Source organism: Gigantopelta aegis, chromosome 11 (assembly GCF_016097555.1).
Source record: "Gigantopelta aegis isolate Gae_Host chromosome 11, Gae_host_genome, whole genome shotgun sequence".
In the NCBI taxonomy this organism is placed as follows: domain Eukaryota; kingdom Metazoa; phylum Mollusca; class Gastropoda; order Neomphalida; family Peltospiridae; genus Gigantopelta; species Gigantopelta aegis.
Window position 1 is genome coordinate 21,202,126 of NC_054709.1, and position 15,000 is coordinate 21,217,125.

Genomic DNA, 15,000 nt, shown 5'->3' on the forward strand with positions numbered 1-15,000 from the left:
TGGATGTATGTATGTATGTATGGATGGATTTTTTTTTGGGGGGGGGGGTGAGGACATGGATATATAGATGGATGGATGGATAGATGGATGGATGGATGGATGGATGGATAGATGGATTGATGATGGATGGATGGATGATGGATGGATGGATAGATGATGGATGGATGGATGATGGATGGATGGATGGATGGATTGATGGATGGATGGATGTTGAATGGTTGGATGAGTGGGTGGATAGATGGATAGATGGATGGATGGATGGATTGATGGATGGATGAATATATGGGTGGGTGGCTGGATGAATGAATGAATCAGGGCCAGTTGAAAAATAATCTTACTGGCCCGTCTCAAATTCAACTTGCCCTCCAATTATCACATTGAAAGTTACCTGCACATTCAAATTCAAAAGTCGAATGTTCTTTGTTAAATAATCCACTAGCCAACGATTAAGTAATCAATGTGCTTCAGTGATGTCGTTAAACAAAACAAACTTGTTAAATAATAATAATAATAATAATAATAATAATAATAATCATAATAATAATAATAATAATCATGTGCTCACCGTATATACTAGTAGTCTGTTTGTGTCAAAAGAAAACTGATAATAAATGAATAAAGTGAAAATGCATATAAAAACATGTTATTAAAGTGAAGACTAAAGGCTAGAACAGCCAATGTATGCTGCTTGACTTGCATTGTCTGTGAAGTAAAACATAATGCAGTATTATGTACGAATAGACCAAAGGTAGAACTGCGCGTGCTACATGTATAGTAAACTCTTCTTGGAGTGGCAGTCCTCTTTGAGGTGATCAAGAGGGATGAAAAATCAGTAAAGAATTTCCTCAGCAGTGGTTGTACTCCTATAGATGAGGGAACTAGATAGATATCCATGGAAACATCCATTATTTTGTATTACCGATCATGTATTACCGTTTTGTCGTTCAGATTACCTTGGATGTTCCATCAATTGCCTTAAAACATATATTAGAAATGAAGATTTAACCTATGCAGTTTGATGGTAATGTGCAAAGAATTTTCTTTTCAATTTACACTGAACTGTTTTCCCCCAGTAAAGTGTAATAATGCATGCACATGTGTGTTGGTGTGCGTTTAATATGGATATTGTAAATGCTATAGTAGTAGGCTACATGTGGAAAGAAAAATAAATCTGTAAACAAATAAAACATTTTACCAGAATATACGATGTCAGGGCTCGAAATGCAGTGTTAGTACATGCACCTGATTTTTGCATGTGCATGTAACTTTTAAAACTGGGTGCACGCGGTGCATGCTAATATTTTTCAAGTACTGTGTATTGCGTATACTAGTATCCTGTTGTCTACCAGATTCAGACTCAAGTTGTTGAATTTTGCGTATGCATTTCGTAATCTGTTCGGCAAATGAAAACGATAACTTTTATCTTATGAGTGCATCCATTTTGTATCCCATAATCCTACTTACAACAATGGCGCCCTTTCGGTCATTTCCGTGAAATATATTTCGAATATTGCCAGCAATATCTCGGTTATATCCGTGAACGGTATTAGGGAAGGTGGTCGAGACCGACTTTGGGGTATCCACGCGCATAAAATAGTTGTTGTCGTCACTGACAAATTGAACTCTGCCAGATCTGTGATCAATACAAAGTACCGTAACTGCCTTGAACATTTTCGACCTCAGATATGGGCACTTGATCAGATGATTGCGAACGTGCAGGTGCATTACTCGCGTAGTTGACTCGAAGTCAGCCAGTGATTATTACAATCTCTACTTCTCGTCGAATTCCGTAGGCTAATTTATATTATACCAACAGATCTTATCGAGTTAAAAAAGTTGACAACTTGCTTAATACAAAACACAAATATTCATACGTTTTTGTAATAGGCCTATTATAGATTTCTGTAAGGCGTTTACGTTGGGTGAAATTTTCAAATTTGATCAAGAATCAGTAATAAACGCTCCGGTACTGTTAATAAATAAATATAGGTATAGCCGAATAATTCCGAATAGCTTCGTATAAAAAAAACCCGAAGTTGCCTTATTTTTGGTGCATGCAGAATTTTAATGGTGCATGTAACTTTTTTTTCAACATGCACCTGGTGCATGTAGATTTTTTTTATTTATTTCTAGCCCTGGATGTACATTTTTTTTTATCATATTACAAAGGATAAAAGCATACTGATCTGTTTATATTTCATATACTATTTGTTCTGCTGCCAGACTTGTAGTTCGTGCCAGTACAGATGTGGTGTGTTTTGTCACATTCGATTCAGTTTCAGTGCGTTTCTTTTTTTAACTGGCACCATACTCGCCAGATGCTAAAATCGATGGTCACCCAATGGACTATTTTTGTAAAATTCTTACTCGCCCTTAACCAATAAAGGTTGCCATGGGCAACCTCGTTGACTGTTAATTTTCAACCCTGATGAATGAATGGATGGATGATGGATTAATGAATGAATGAATGAATGGATGAATGGATGAATGAATGGATGGATGGATGGATGGATGGATGGATGATGGATGGGTGGGTGGTTGTGTGTGTGTGTGGGGGGGTGGATGGACGGATGAATGGATGGATGGATGGATGGATGGATGGATGTACAGTTGGCAGATGATAGACTGATATCAGGAAAGCTGATTATAGTAATATTAAATCAAATAATAATACACCTACTAAACTGGTTCCAGCAAACTGACATTTACTAATAAAACTGACACATGCACAAACCCTGTAATTACAAAAATCTTCACAGCAAAAAAACACGGCATTGAAAATAAAACGGAATATAGACTCTTGCATCTGTTGTATCTGCGGCATATATAACTCATATACAATTATTACATAGCGGCTTGCCCCATGCGTTTGCAGATACACGCATCATTGAAACCAATGTCTTTCCATTATTTTAGCCAGACTACATGCACACACCACTTCAAGTCTGTTTGAGCCTTAAATCTACCTGCAAGAAAATGAATGTTGTTATTGGCAACCTTCATTTTTGTTGAAAATTGCAGTTCTATTTTGTGGGGCACACTGCACTGATTCAACCTCTGGTGTGTATATATATATATATATATACTGCATAACAATAGGCAATGTGAATTTTTGTGCTGGGGTGTCGTTAAACATTCATTCATTGATGCATAACAAATGTATACCAAATAAAAGTTTGTATATTTTTGGCAATCAATAATATATTAAGACTTGGGGGATGGGGGCAATTTTGTACTTAGTATATACTTAGAGAGAGACAGAGAGAGAGACAGAGACAGAGAGACGAGAGAGAGAGACGGAGAGAGAGAGAGAGAGAGAGAGAGAGAGAGAGAGAGAGAGAGAGAGAGAGACAGAGAGAGAGAGAGACAGAGACACAGACACAGAGAGATAGAGAGAGACAGAGACAGACACAGAGAGAGAGACAGAGACAGAGACACACACAGAGAGAGAGAGAGAGACAGAGAGAGACAGACAGAGACAGAGACAGAGAGACAGAGACAGAGACACAGAGAGAGAGAGACACAGAGAGACAGAGACAGAGAGAGAGAGAGAGAGAGAGAGAGACAGAGACCGACAGAGACAGAGACAGAGACAGAGAGAGAGAGAGACAGACAGACAGACAGACAGACAGACAGACAGACAGACAGACAGACAGAGAGAGAGAGAGAGAGGGAGGAAATAATGCATCATAATAGATGTAAATAAATTTACATTTAGTATTTTAAAAACCCACATTTTGCATCAGGCCTAAATGTGAAATGAATTAGTCACAAATAGAGTGGGCAGCCAAACCCAATATATAAGGTTCAAGCACACTGTCCAGGGCACACACATCAACTATATGGGCTGTCTATCCAGGAGAGTTAGCAGCTATTAATATTAGTAGTTAGTGAGATAGAAGTCGGTGTGATGGACTTACACCCACCTATTGAGTTGAACTCAATATGGGTTGGCAGCCGGTACCAGGGTGCGAACCCAGTACCTACCAGCCGTACTGTATGTCTGATTGCTTCACCACTATACCACCAAGGGCAGTCACTGAATATATTCTGAAAGAAATTGTATTGAACTGCATCAAGTTATTAAAGGTGGTGTGTAACCTTAGAAATTGTATTGAACTGCATCGGGTAATTAAAAAAAAAGAGTAAAGTTTGTTTTATTTAACGACGCCACTAGAGCACATTGATTTTTTATCTTATCATCGGCTATTGGACGTCAAACATATGGTCATTCTGACACTGTTTTTTAGAGGAAACCCGCTGTTGCCACATAGGCTACTCTTTTTACGACAGGCAGCAAGGGATCTTTTATTTGCGCTTCCCACAGGCAGGATAGCACAAACCATGGCCTTTGCTGAACCAGTTATGGATCACTGGTCGGTGCAAGTGGTTTACACCTACCCATTGAGCCTTGCGGAGCACTCACTCAGGGTTTGGAGTCGGTATCTGGATTAAAAATCCCATGCCTCGACTAGGATCCGAACCCAGTACCTACCAGCCTGTAGACCGATGGCCTAACCACGACGCCACCGAGGCCGGTCAAGTAATTAAAGGTGGTGTGTAACCTTAGAAATTGTATTGAAATGCATCGAGTAATTAAAGGTGTGTAACCTGAAGTATGGCCTAAGCTGATTTCCATTACAGATTAACCATTCCACAGTTAAAAGTTAAAGTTTGTTTAACGACACCACTAGAGCACATTGATTTATTAATCTTCGGCTATTGGATGTCAAACATTTGGTAATTTTGACACATAGCCATCAGAGGAAACCTGCTACATTAATCCTAATGCACTAAGGAATCTTTTATATGCACCATCCCACAGACAGGATAGCACATACCAGACAGGATGGTTGGTCATTCTTTGGTTAGAGAAAGATGGTTAAAAAAGTTTGTTTTGTTTAATGACACCACTAGAGCACATTGATTTATTAATCATCGGCTATTAAATGTCAAACATTTGTTAATTTTGACTCATAGTCATCAGAGGAAACCTGCTACATTTTTTCTAATACAGCAAAGGATCTTTTATATGCACTTTTCCACAAACAGGATAGCACATACCAGACAGGAAAGCACATACCACGGCTTTTGACCAGTTATGGTGCACTGGTTGGAATGAGAAAAAAAACAACAATGAGCTGAATGGATCCGCAAAGGTGGTTTGATTCTGTGACGCACAATTACGCACCTGAAGCGAGCACTCAACTGCCTGAGCTAAATCCTGCCCCATTCCACAGTGTATGTCTTGAGTTCCACAAAACCCTTTGTGGAATAGCTACTAAGATGAAGTTAAAATCCAGGTTTGCTGTCTGCAGAAACACTCAGTCGTCCTCACTTGTTTCGCTGAGCAAAACATGCATCATGGGAATGCTGAAAGAAGTAACTGGCGGAGTCGAATAACAGATACAAACCACCGAAACAGTTTGTGGTTAAATGAAGCTAAATAAACTCGTTTGGAAGTCGGTGTGTAGAAATGGCTTGACAACATGACTAACAGCACACGTGGTTAAATGATGAGTTTGTTTTGTTTAATGACACAACTAGAGCACACTGATTTATTAATTATCAGCTATTGGATGTCAAACATTTGGTATTTCTGACAAATAGTCTTAGAGAGGAAACCCGCTACATTGTTACATTAGTAGCAAGGGATCTGTTATATGCATCATCCCACAGACAGGATAGCACATGCCACAGCCTTTGATATACAAGTCATGGTGGACTGGCTGGAATGAGAAAACCACTACATTAATCCTAATGTAGGAAGGGATCTTTTATATGCACCATCACACACAGACAGGATAGCACATACCACAGCCTTTGATATACCAGTCGTGGTGGACTGGCTGGAATGAGAAAACCGCTACATTAATCCTAATGTAGGAAGGGATCTTTTATATGCACCATCACACACAGACAGGATAGCACATACCACAGCCTTTGATATACCAGTCGTGGTGGACTGGCTGGAATGAGAAAACCGCTACATTAATCCTAATGTAGGAAGGGATCTTTTATATGCACCATCACACACAGACAGGATAGCACATACCACAGCCTTTGATATACCAGTCATGGTGGACTGGCTGGAATGAGAAAACCGCTACATTAATCCTAATGTAGGAAGGGATCTTTTATATGCACCATCACACACAGACAGGATAGCACATACCACAGCCTTTGATATACCAGTCATTGTGGACTGGCTGGAATGAGAAACAGTGGTTAAATGAGAACACTGAACAACATGATTCATTTATACCACACAGTTTCATAGAATTTCTTTGTCAGAATAAAAAAGTTGAAGTTTGTTTTTTGTTTAACACCACCACTAGAGCGCATTAATTTATTAATCGTAGGCTACTGGATTTCAAACATTGGGTAATTCTAACATAGTCTTAGAGAGGAAACCCACTACATTTTTCCATTAGTAGCAAAACATATTTTATATATTTGCACCATCCCACAGACAGGACAGCATATACCACGGCCCACTGACGGGGTTCAATCCTAGACCGATCGCATATCAGCCAAGACGTTTACCACTCGGCTATGACCCACCACTGTCAGAATAAATTCTGTGAAAAACAAATCGCAATATCACGACGAGCTGTAAAAATGCACACAGCAGGTAGAGGAAATGGCATCACTTACCAAAATTACGTCATTTAATCATGAATGAATGTTTGCAATCTTATGTGACATAAGAATCAATGAAGTTTACATAAACAATACTACAGGCATATTTAAAGCTAAACAAAATTAAATTCAGTTATATATTGTTAAAGTATGCATATAAATTTAATTATAAGATTTGACGCCAATTATTTTTGGTTCATTTATATATGCAAGCATGAACCGGCAAAAAACCCTGATGTGCACACTTTTGTATGACCATCTGCATATACATGTATCACTAATGATGTATTTGTTTTGTTTTTTCTGAATCCTATGACTAATATTATAATGCATTTTTTTTTGGATTTGTTCTGAATTCTGTTCCTAACAATGTACTTATCTGGATTTATTTTCCAAATTCTATGACTAATAATGCATTTTGTGTTCTGAAATATATATTAATAATTACGTACATTTTGGCTTTGTTCTGATTTCTATATACCTAACAATGTACTTATTTGGATTTTTTTCTCTCCAAATTCTATGACTAATGACGTACATGGTTGTTTTTCTGCCAGCTCAGACTACCAGAACAGAATGACATTTTCCTTAATCAGCGTCTATTTCTGTCCTTTAGATTAATTGTACACCGAGTCTTTCCATCTGCCACCGCTTAACCAAAAATACACACAGTGCAATTAAGAATCCATGGCCACACAATAACCTAACTATTACACTATGCACTGAACAAAGAGATAAACGTCAGCTTTTTCAAATATGTTAACACAGCAATCTCAGCATGGGATCAGCTCTCCTACAAAGGCCTGACCTCGCAGACACATAATATCATACAAAAGCTGGGCTGAAAAACGGGTCAATAATGATATAGACACAAAGCCACAAGTGCCCAGTACCCCATAATATATGTCATCCAACCGAACGTCTCTTGGCAGTAAAATGAACGGACACATTTTAAAGAATGTTACCTTTTTGTGAAATGCCCTGCAAGGTATCCACATGACCATGTGACATGTTTCGAAATCCTCGCTGTGTGTGAGACTGTGTCCTAGTCTGTGAGAGCTAGACTGCCATCTATAGCTGTGCTGTCTCCGACACAGGCTAGCTCTGCAAGGCAAATGGCATTGTTAATCAATTCCAGTATCGATCCAAACAAATAAGTTATGAATGAGTGCGCTATTGATTTTGGTTTTCCTGATGAAAAAAAAGAAGTTGTATGGCTGTAAATTAGTTGATAACTGTATACATATTAAAAAATTAAACCACAGCACATTAAAGACATTTGTCAATTCCGACATATAGTCTTAGAGAAGAAACCCGCTACATTTTTCAATTAGTAGCAAGGCATCTTTTATGCTGCTGTATATGGCTGTAAAAGAAAAATTAGTTGACAACTGTATACATATTAAACCACAGCACATTAAAGTGACAGCTATTACATGTAGATGTCAAACATTTGTTAATTCCGATGTATAGTCTTAGAGAAGAAACCCGCTACATTTTTCAATTAGTAGCAAGGCATCTTTTATGCTGCTGTATGGCTGTAAAAGAAAAATTAGTTGACAACTGTATACATATTAAAAAATTAAACCACAGCACATTAAAGTGACAGCTACTAGATGTAAAACATTCTGACATAGTCTTAGAGAAGAAACCCGCTATATTTTTAAATTAGTAGCAAGGGATCTTTTATAAGCATCATCCCAGACAGGATAGCACATAACATGGCCTTTGATTAACCAATCGTGAGAAATAGCCCAGTGGGCCCACCGACGGGGATTGATCTCAAAGTGACCACACATCAAGTGAGCTTTTTACCACTGGGCTATACCAGTTGTGGTGTACTGGCTGGAATGAGAATTAGCGCAATGTGTCCCCTGAAAGGGATCGATCCCAAGTCGACCACACATCAGGCAAGCTTTACAGTAACCAAGGGGCTATATCCTGCCCCTCCAGGCAGGCATGTCCGAAACACACACCCTCCAAACAGATCTAGCTTGCTCCCTTAGGAGCTCCATTTTTAGACCCCCAACACTCCTTTACAAAATCTTGAATATACACCCCAGATCTTATTTTATTTTTTATAAATTACAAGATATGCACAAATCTGCCGACAAAGAGGATGATATAGGAGATACATTCAGTCGGTATTTTACTACATGAAGACAGTATTTCTAATGAAAACTTTTGTTTTGTTTAATGACACCACTAGAGCACATTGATTTATTAATCATCGGCTATTGCATGTCAAACACTTGGTAATTTTTACATACATGTAAATAGTCTTAGAGAGGAAACCCGCTACATATTTCCATTAGCAGCAAGGGATCTTTTATATTAACTATCCCACAGACAGGATAGCACATACCATGGCCTTTGATATTCCAGTTGTGGTGCACTGACTGGAACGAGAAATATCCCAATGGGCCCACCAACAGGGATCGATCCCAGACTGACTGCGCATCAGCCGAGAATTTGTATTACCACTGGGCTACATCCCGCCCCATATTTTTAATGAAGGTCAGTTATATCAAAATCAATTCAAACTTGTCCTAGCAGCCGCCTGCAATCAGTGGTCACCTGCTGTAAGCAGCCACTTTTTTCCCTCTTAAACGATTTTTAATGTAAATGCACTCGTAATAAGCAGTCACCTGTCTAACACACCAGCGGCCACTTAAACTGGATCCCAAATTGCTAAAATACCTGTATTATGCAGCTACAGTAAATGTGTATTATTATATAAAACATATATTTTTAACAACAGTGACAAGATGCTTGACTTGACTTGACTTGAAAGTTTTTACATGCTCATATACCACGAAAAAAGAAGAAGTTTGTTTTATTTAACGACACCACTAGAGCACATTGATTTTTTATCTTATCATCAGCTATTGAAGGTCAAACATATGGTCATTCTGACACTGTTTTTTTTTTTAGAGGAAACCCGCTGTCGCCACATAGGCTACTCTTTTTACGACAGGCAGCAAGGGATCTTTTATTTGCACTTCCCACAGGCAGGATAGCACAAACCATGGCCTTTGTTGAACCAGTTATGGATCACTGGTCGGTGCAAGTGGTTTATACCTACCCATTGAGCCTTGCCGAGCACTCACTCAGGGTTTGGAGTCGGTATCTGGATTAAAAATCCCATGCCTCGACTGGGATCCGAACCCAGTACCTACCAGCCTGTAGACCAATGGCCTAACCACGACGCCACCGAGGCTGGTTCCATATACCATGAAGGTTTCGAGCATGTCTATCCCGAGTCCCGTCTCTGGATGCCAGTGGCCTGACTCAGGGCAGAAAACTTTAATGGTCAATTTTTAATTTTAATCTAAAAATAAAAATTGGGACCTATTTAAATTTTGATGCACTTTCCAAATATAAATAATAATAATACAGATCTCTAGGATTTTTATTTTAATATTTTGGTCACAAGAAAGATTGGGCAAATACATGTAAGCGATTTTCACACCTTCAGGAATACTAGTACCCATTCAGTCCCGACTCCTCTAATGTGTATCAATTAAGAAAGTATGACTCTGGAATGCATCTAATTGCCTCTGGGCAGGCTACGCTTGACATCTGTAGATTCACTTAATTACTATGATAAAAAACCACATGAAGTCGGAATTAAATTATTAAATGAAAAAAGAAAACAGTTAAATTAATACATTCTAGTTCAATTATTTCTGAAGGTGTCGACATGTCCAAAGTTGATTTATATATAGTCAACTGTGGAGAACACATCCATTAGTTACCTGTACAGACAGTTAAAAAAGAAACAACAACAAATGTTTTAATGTTTGTGGCAACCTGTAATCAGCGGTCACCTGTCTTAAGTGGTCGCATTTCTCTACACCCCTGTATGACTGCTAAAAGACAGTTTTGATTGTAATTGACATTTGGGCATATATATACAGTCAACCTTCGATAACTCAAACTTCGATCTTTCAAAAACGTCGATCCCTCGAAGTGAAACGGTGGTCCCGGCTGAACTGCTATACAAACTAGTAATAACAGACTTCGAACACTCAAACTTCGAACATTCGAAAAACGCTATCTCTCAAAGTAATTTTTTGGTTCCACCATAAAAAATTAAGGGATATTGCACTTCCAAAACTCGAAGTTTGTGGAGTGACTGAGCCTTTTAACTGTACCAGTAATACTTTAAAGAAAAATTAATTGTCACCCAAGCCAAGCGTGAGTGCCCCGACTGGTCTCGGCTATCGATGATACATGCGGTAATTACAGAATAATAGATCGCCGACTATGTGGAACAAAATGATCCTACATGCCTGCATTTGGTTGTCGGTGTTTGTACACGGCAGCGGGCCTCATTACACAAAGTACGGATAGTCTTGTAATCTTCAAAGAACTGTTGTAATAACAATTAACGCTGTTTGTTTTTTCTTTTAAACGAGTGAATCATGTCAAATTTGTTATTTGCTATTTAAGTGTGAATTCAAAATGATTCATTACTAGTCATTTAGTTATGATAGAAACTGATACATCAGAGATCGAGCAATCTGGGGAAGGACCCGGCAACGGGGGGGTTAGCCAAATCGGTTAATAGTCATGCTTTCTTGTCATCCAAGCAATCTGGCAAAGGGCCCAGAAATGGGGGGATAGCCAGATTGGAGACAGAAAGAAAGGGTGTGAAGAGAAAATTAACGGTAAAAGACATCGAGACGAAGTACAAAGCGGTAATGGAGGTAGAGGCAGGTAAAAAGACAAAAAAAAAAATTGCTATTGACTTTAGTATCCCCCAAAGTACACGCTTTCAACCTGGGTTAAAAACAAAATTTCTATTCACGAGGGTTATTTAAAGTTTGGGCCAAAACGTAAGAACATGAGATCAGGAATGTTTGAAGATGTAGAGGCCGCAACTTTGAAATGGCTTAAAAATGCTACAGATAAAATTTATATTGTATATTTTTTATTTGGTAAACAAATGTACTTAGTGCTAATCAACATCCAGGATTTTAATTTACTAATAAATACAATAAAAGTACATAGAGATGTACGTCAAATTGATCGGATTTATCTCGTTTCTGTTAATATTTACTTAGTTTTATCATATACACAGAAGGAATGTGCTAACATCTGTGTGTTGGGAGCAGCAAACGTGTCTTCCGATATCAACGAAATGATAATACTACAATGCAGTTTCGCTTTGGGGTCTGCTGTACGAATTTTGAAATCTCGAACTCCCTGAAACTGTATATATATATATATATATATATATATATATATATATATATATATATATATATATAGTATATATATACTGAACAAAAAAGAAACTTCCGATTTGTACATATAGTATTTGTTGTGTTAAAGAATTCATTGTGTAATGAAATTATATAGATAGTATTAGCCTTGAGTTGTATTATCAGGATGCATGAATTTTATCGATTATTTTTGCACTGTTAATCGTCGACAACGTGAAATTCAATTTGCACGTGCATGCATGGTTCGACATGTCCCGTGTAGTATTCGGTCAATTTGTTTTACTTGTCTTACTGACATTGTTGTCAAGTGAACGAAAACGCTTCAAAATTTGTAAAAAAATTAACGTTTTTTACATTGTAGCATTTTTAGTATGCCAAGAATACCCAATAATTTACGCGAACGGGCGATTGGCATGCTTGATGCTGGTATGTCGACAGAAGACGTTGCAAGGCATGTTGGGAGTTCTAGTCGAGCGATACGAAATCTTCGCATAAGATTTCGAATGACAGGAAGCACCAACGACTTGCCACGTCGTGGACGTCTGCGTGTTACAACGCATGGTCAAGACCGCTATATCATGAACACGCATTTGTGCTATCGATTCCAAACTGCCACTGCTACTGCTGCTAACACACCTGGGCTTCATAATAACCGAATCAGTGGGCAAACTGTTCGTAATCGTCTGCGGAAGAACGGCTTACATGCACGACGTCCTTACGTCGGATGCGTTTTAACGCAACGTCATCGTCTAAATCGTCTTAATTGGGCACATGTACACACTCATTGGATACGGCGACGCTGGAATACCGTTCTTTTTTCGGATGAATCCAGATTTTCTTTACAACGTGGTGATGGCAGGGTGTGCGTCTACTGTAGGAGAAATGAACGCTATGCTGACTGTTGTGTTCTTGAACGAGATCGTTTTGGGGGTGGGGGTTGTGTCATGGTCTGGGCAGCCATTGCCCATGGTTATCGTTCACCACTAGTCGTCATTGATGGCAATTTAAATGCTCAACGTTACCGCGATGACATTCTCGCTCATCACGTCATTCCTCTGTTCCATAACAATGCCGACATCTCAATTTTTCAGCATAATAATGCCACCTCTCATACAGCTAGAGACACTGTAAAATTTTTTTAGGACAAATAACATTGATTTTATTGATGACTGGCCCACTAAAAGTCCTGATCTCAACCCCATCGAGTATGTCTGGGATAGTCTGGACAGACGACTGAGGCGTCGTCCCAACCCACCCGCTAACGTCAACGAACTTCGTCAAGCGCTCATTCAGGAATGGAACAATATTCCACAGGCAGAATTCAATTCTATGCGCCTGAGATGCACTGCAGTGGTCAATTCAAGAGGTGGTCATACCCGTTATTAAGTGGGTGGGGATTTTTTTAACCCCTACCACACTTGGTCAAAATTTCCCCCAGTTTCTGTTAACCTATGGCCATGATTTTTGCACCAAACGATGCATCATGGAACACTCTTTAAACACATATATAACAATTATTCCCCTGGTTTGTTTTCATCAAGTTATGTTCAAGCAAAGTTAGCGGAAGTTTCTTATTTTGTTCAGTATATATACTCTTCAAAAAAATGTAGGGGAACTTGAAATATTAATGTTAATATCAACTATTAGACCGAACATACGTTTTGACCACAGACATCCTAGTAAAGAACGTTCAGGTCTGTTTATCAACACACCGAAACACATTCCATAGTTTGCACGTGCATCACGCAGTTGCTCCGTACACATGTGTGGGGTGTCATTCTCAATTTTGACAATTTCCAGGAAGGTCCATTAATCACTGTGGAACATTATTTCTGTCAATCTTTTTCATTCTGTTGAACATAAAGTTATTATTGTTTTGTTTTTAGTAATTTTTATTGTTTGAATTTGCGATTTACTGATAAAAAAAACATCAAGTTTTACATTTCACTTCTGACCTGAATCGTCCTTCAAGATCTTTGGTGATTATAAAACCTACTGTAATACTGAACTACTTGTAATGTTTGCCCAATTAATTCACTATTATCATATAACCATTCCCCACAGCTAATATACCGTACAATTTAGGCAATTGTAAATTCTTATTAGAATTCTCCTACTTTTTTGAAGAGTATATATATATATATATATATATAAGAGGCGTTACAAGGGGGGAGGGGGGATAACGTCATGTCGTGGCTATATATATGCATATATACCGGTACACACACACATATAATGTATATATGTATATATTGTTTTAAAGAAATAATTTCCTATAACAAAGAGTATTATTTCTTTAGAACAATTTTAACTACATATAAGCCTACTGGTATTTAGCTCCAGTCAACTCCAGCCCATCCCTTATTGATACTGATATGTGGGTAAGGCTAGAGGAAACTCTATGCAATGCTTTGGCAATCATCAACAACCAAATGTTTGCAATTAAAGGGACATTCCTGAGTTTGCTGCAATTTGTAAGATGTTATCGACTAACAGACTTTTTAGCGATTGTAATTACATATCAAATATATTTTCTGCATAAAATATTAGCGGCTTTATATGAAAAGTGTTTCTGATCGTTCTAATATTTGTACTAGTTTAAATTTCATTTTATTTTCTAAAATATAATTTTTTCGTACGTACAAAATTATTTTAAGACAAAATCCAGTTTGGGCTTCTTACAAATATTAAGATGACCAGAAACAGATTGAATATACAGGCACTGGTATTCTAAACAAGAAAATTAATTTAATTTGTAAATTTAATCATAGAAATATTTTATTAGTCAGAAACATCTTACAATGCAGCCAACTCAGGAATGTCCCTTTAAGCTGCCGTGTCTAAAAAAAACAATTTTTTTCCTAAATCTGATGCCACAGAGCTTTAGTTTGATTATTCTCCAGTCCAGTCATGACGGGGTTTGAGCCAACAACTTAGTACCCATTTGGTTGTCGACAATTGCCAAATCATTACTTAGTTTCCTCTAGCCTTACCTTACATATCAGTATCAATAAGGGAAGGGCTGGAGGTCACACGAGCTAACATGTATTATACTGTACTTGTTTTATTTTATAATTTATATTTGTGTGTGTGTGTGTGTGTGTGTGTGTGTGTGTGTGTGTGTGTG

At 38.0% G+C, this 15,000-nt stretch overlaps 1 protein-coding gene across 4 annotated transcripts in view; it reads right to left on the reverse strand.

Moving 5' to 3' along the window:
• Window positions 1–15,000, reverse strand: part of LOC121385322 (microtubule-associated protein tau-like) — a 182,850-nt gene that overhangs the window by 160,104 nt on the left and 7,746 nt on the right. For all 4 annotated transcript variants that reach the window (XM_041515958.1, XM_041515956.1, XM_041515957.1 and 1 more), the window contains exon 2: window positions 7,608–7,746. In XM_041515958.1, coding sequence (XP_041371892.1) covers window positions 7,608–7,653 — 46 coding nt within the window. In that variant the 5' untranslated portion in view covers window positions 7,654–7,746. The remainder of the gene's footprint in view (window positions 1–7,607; window positions 7,747–15,000) is intronic.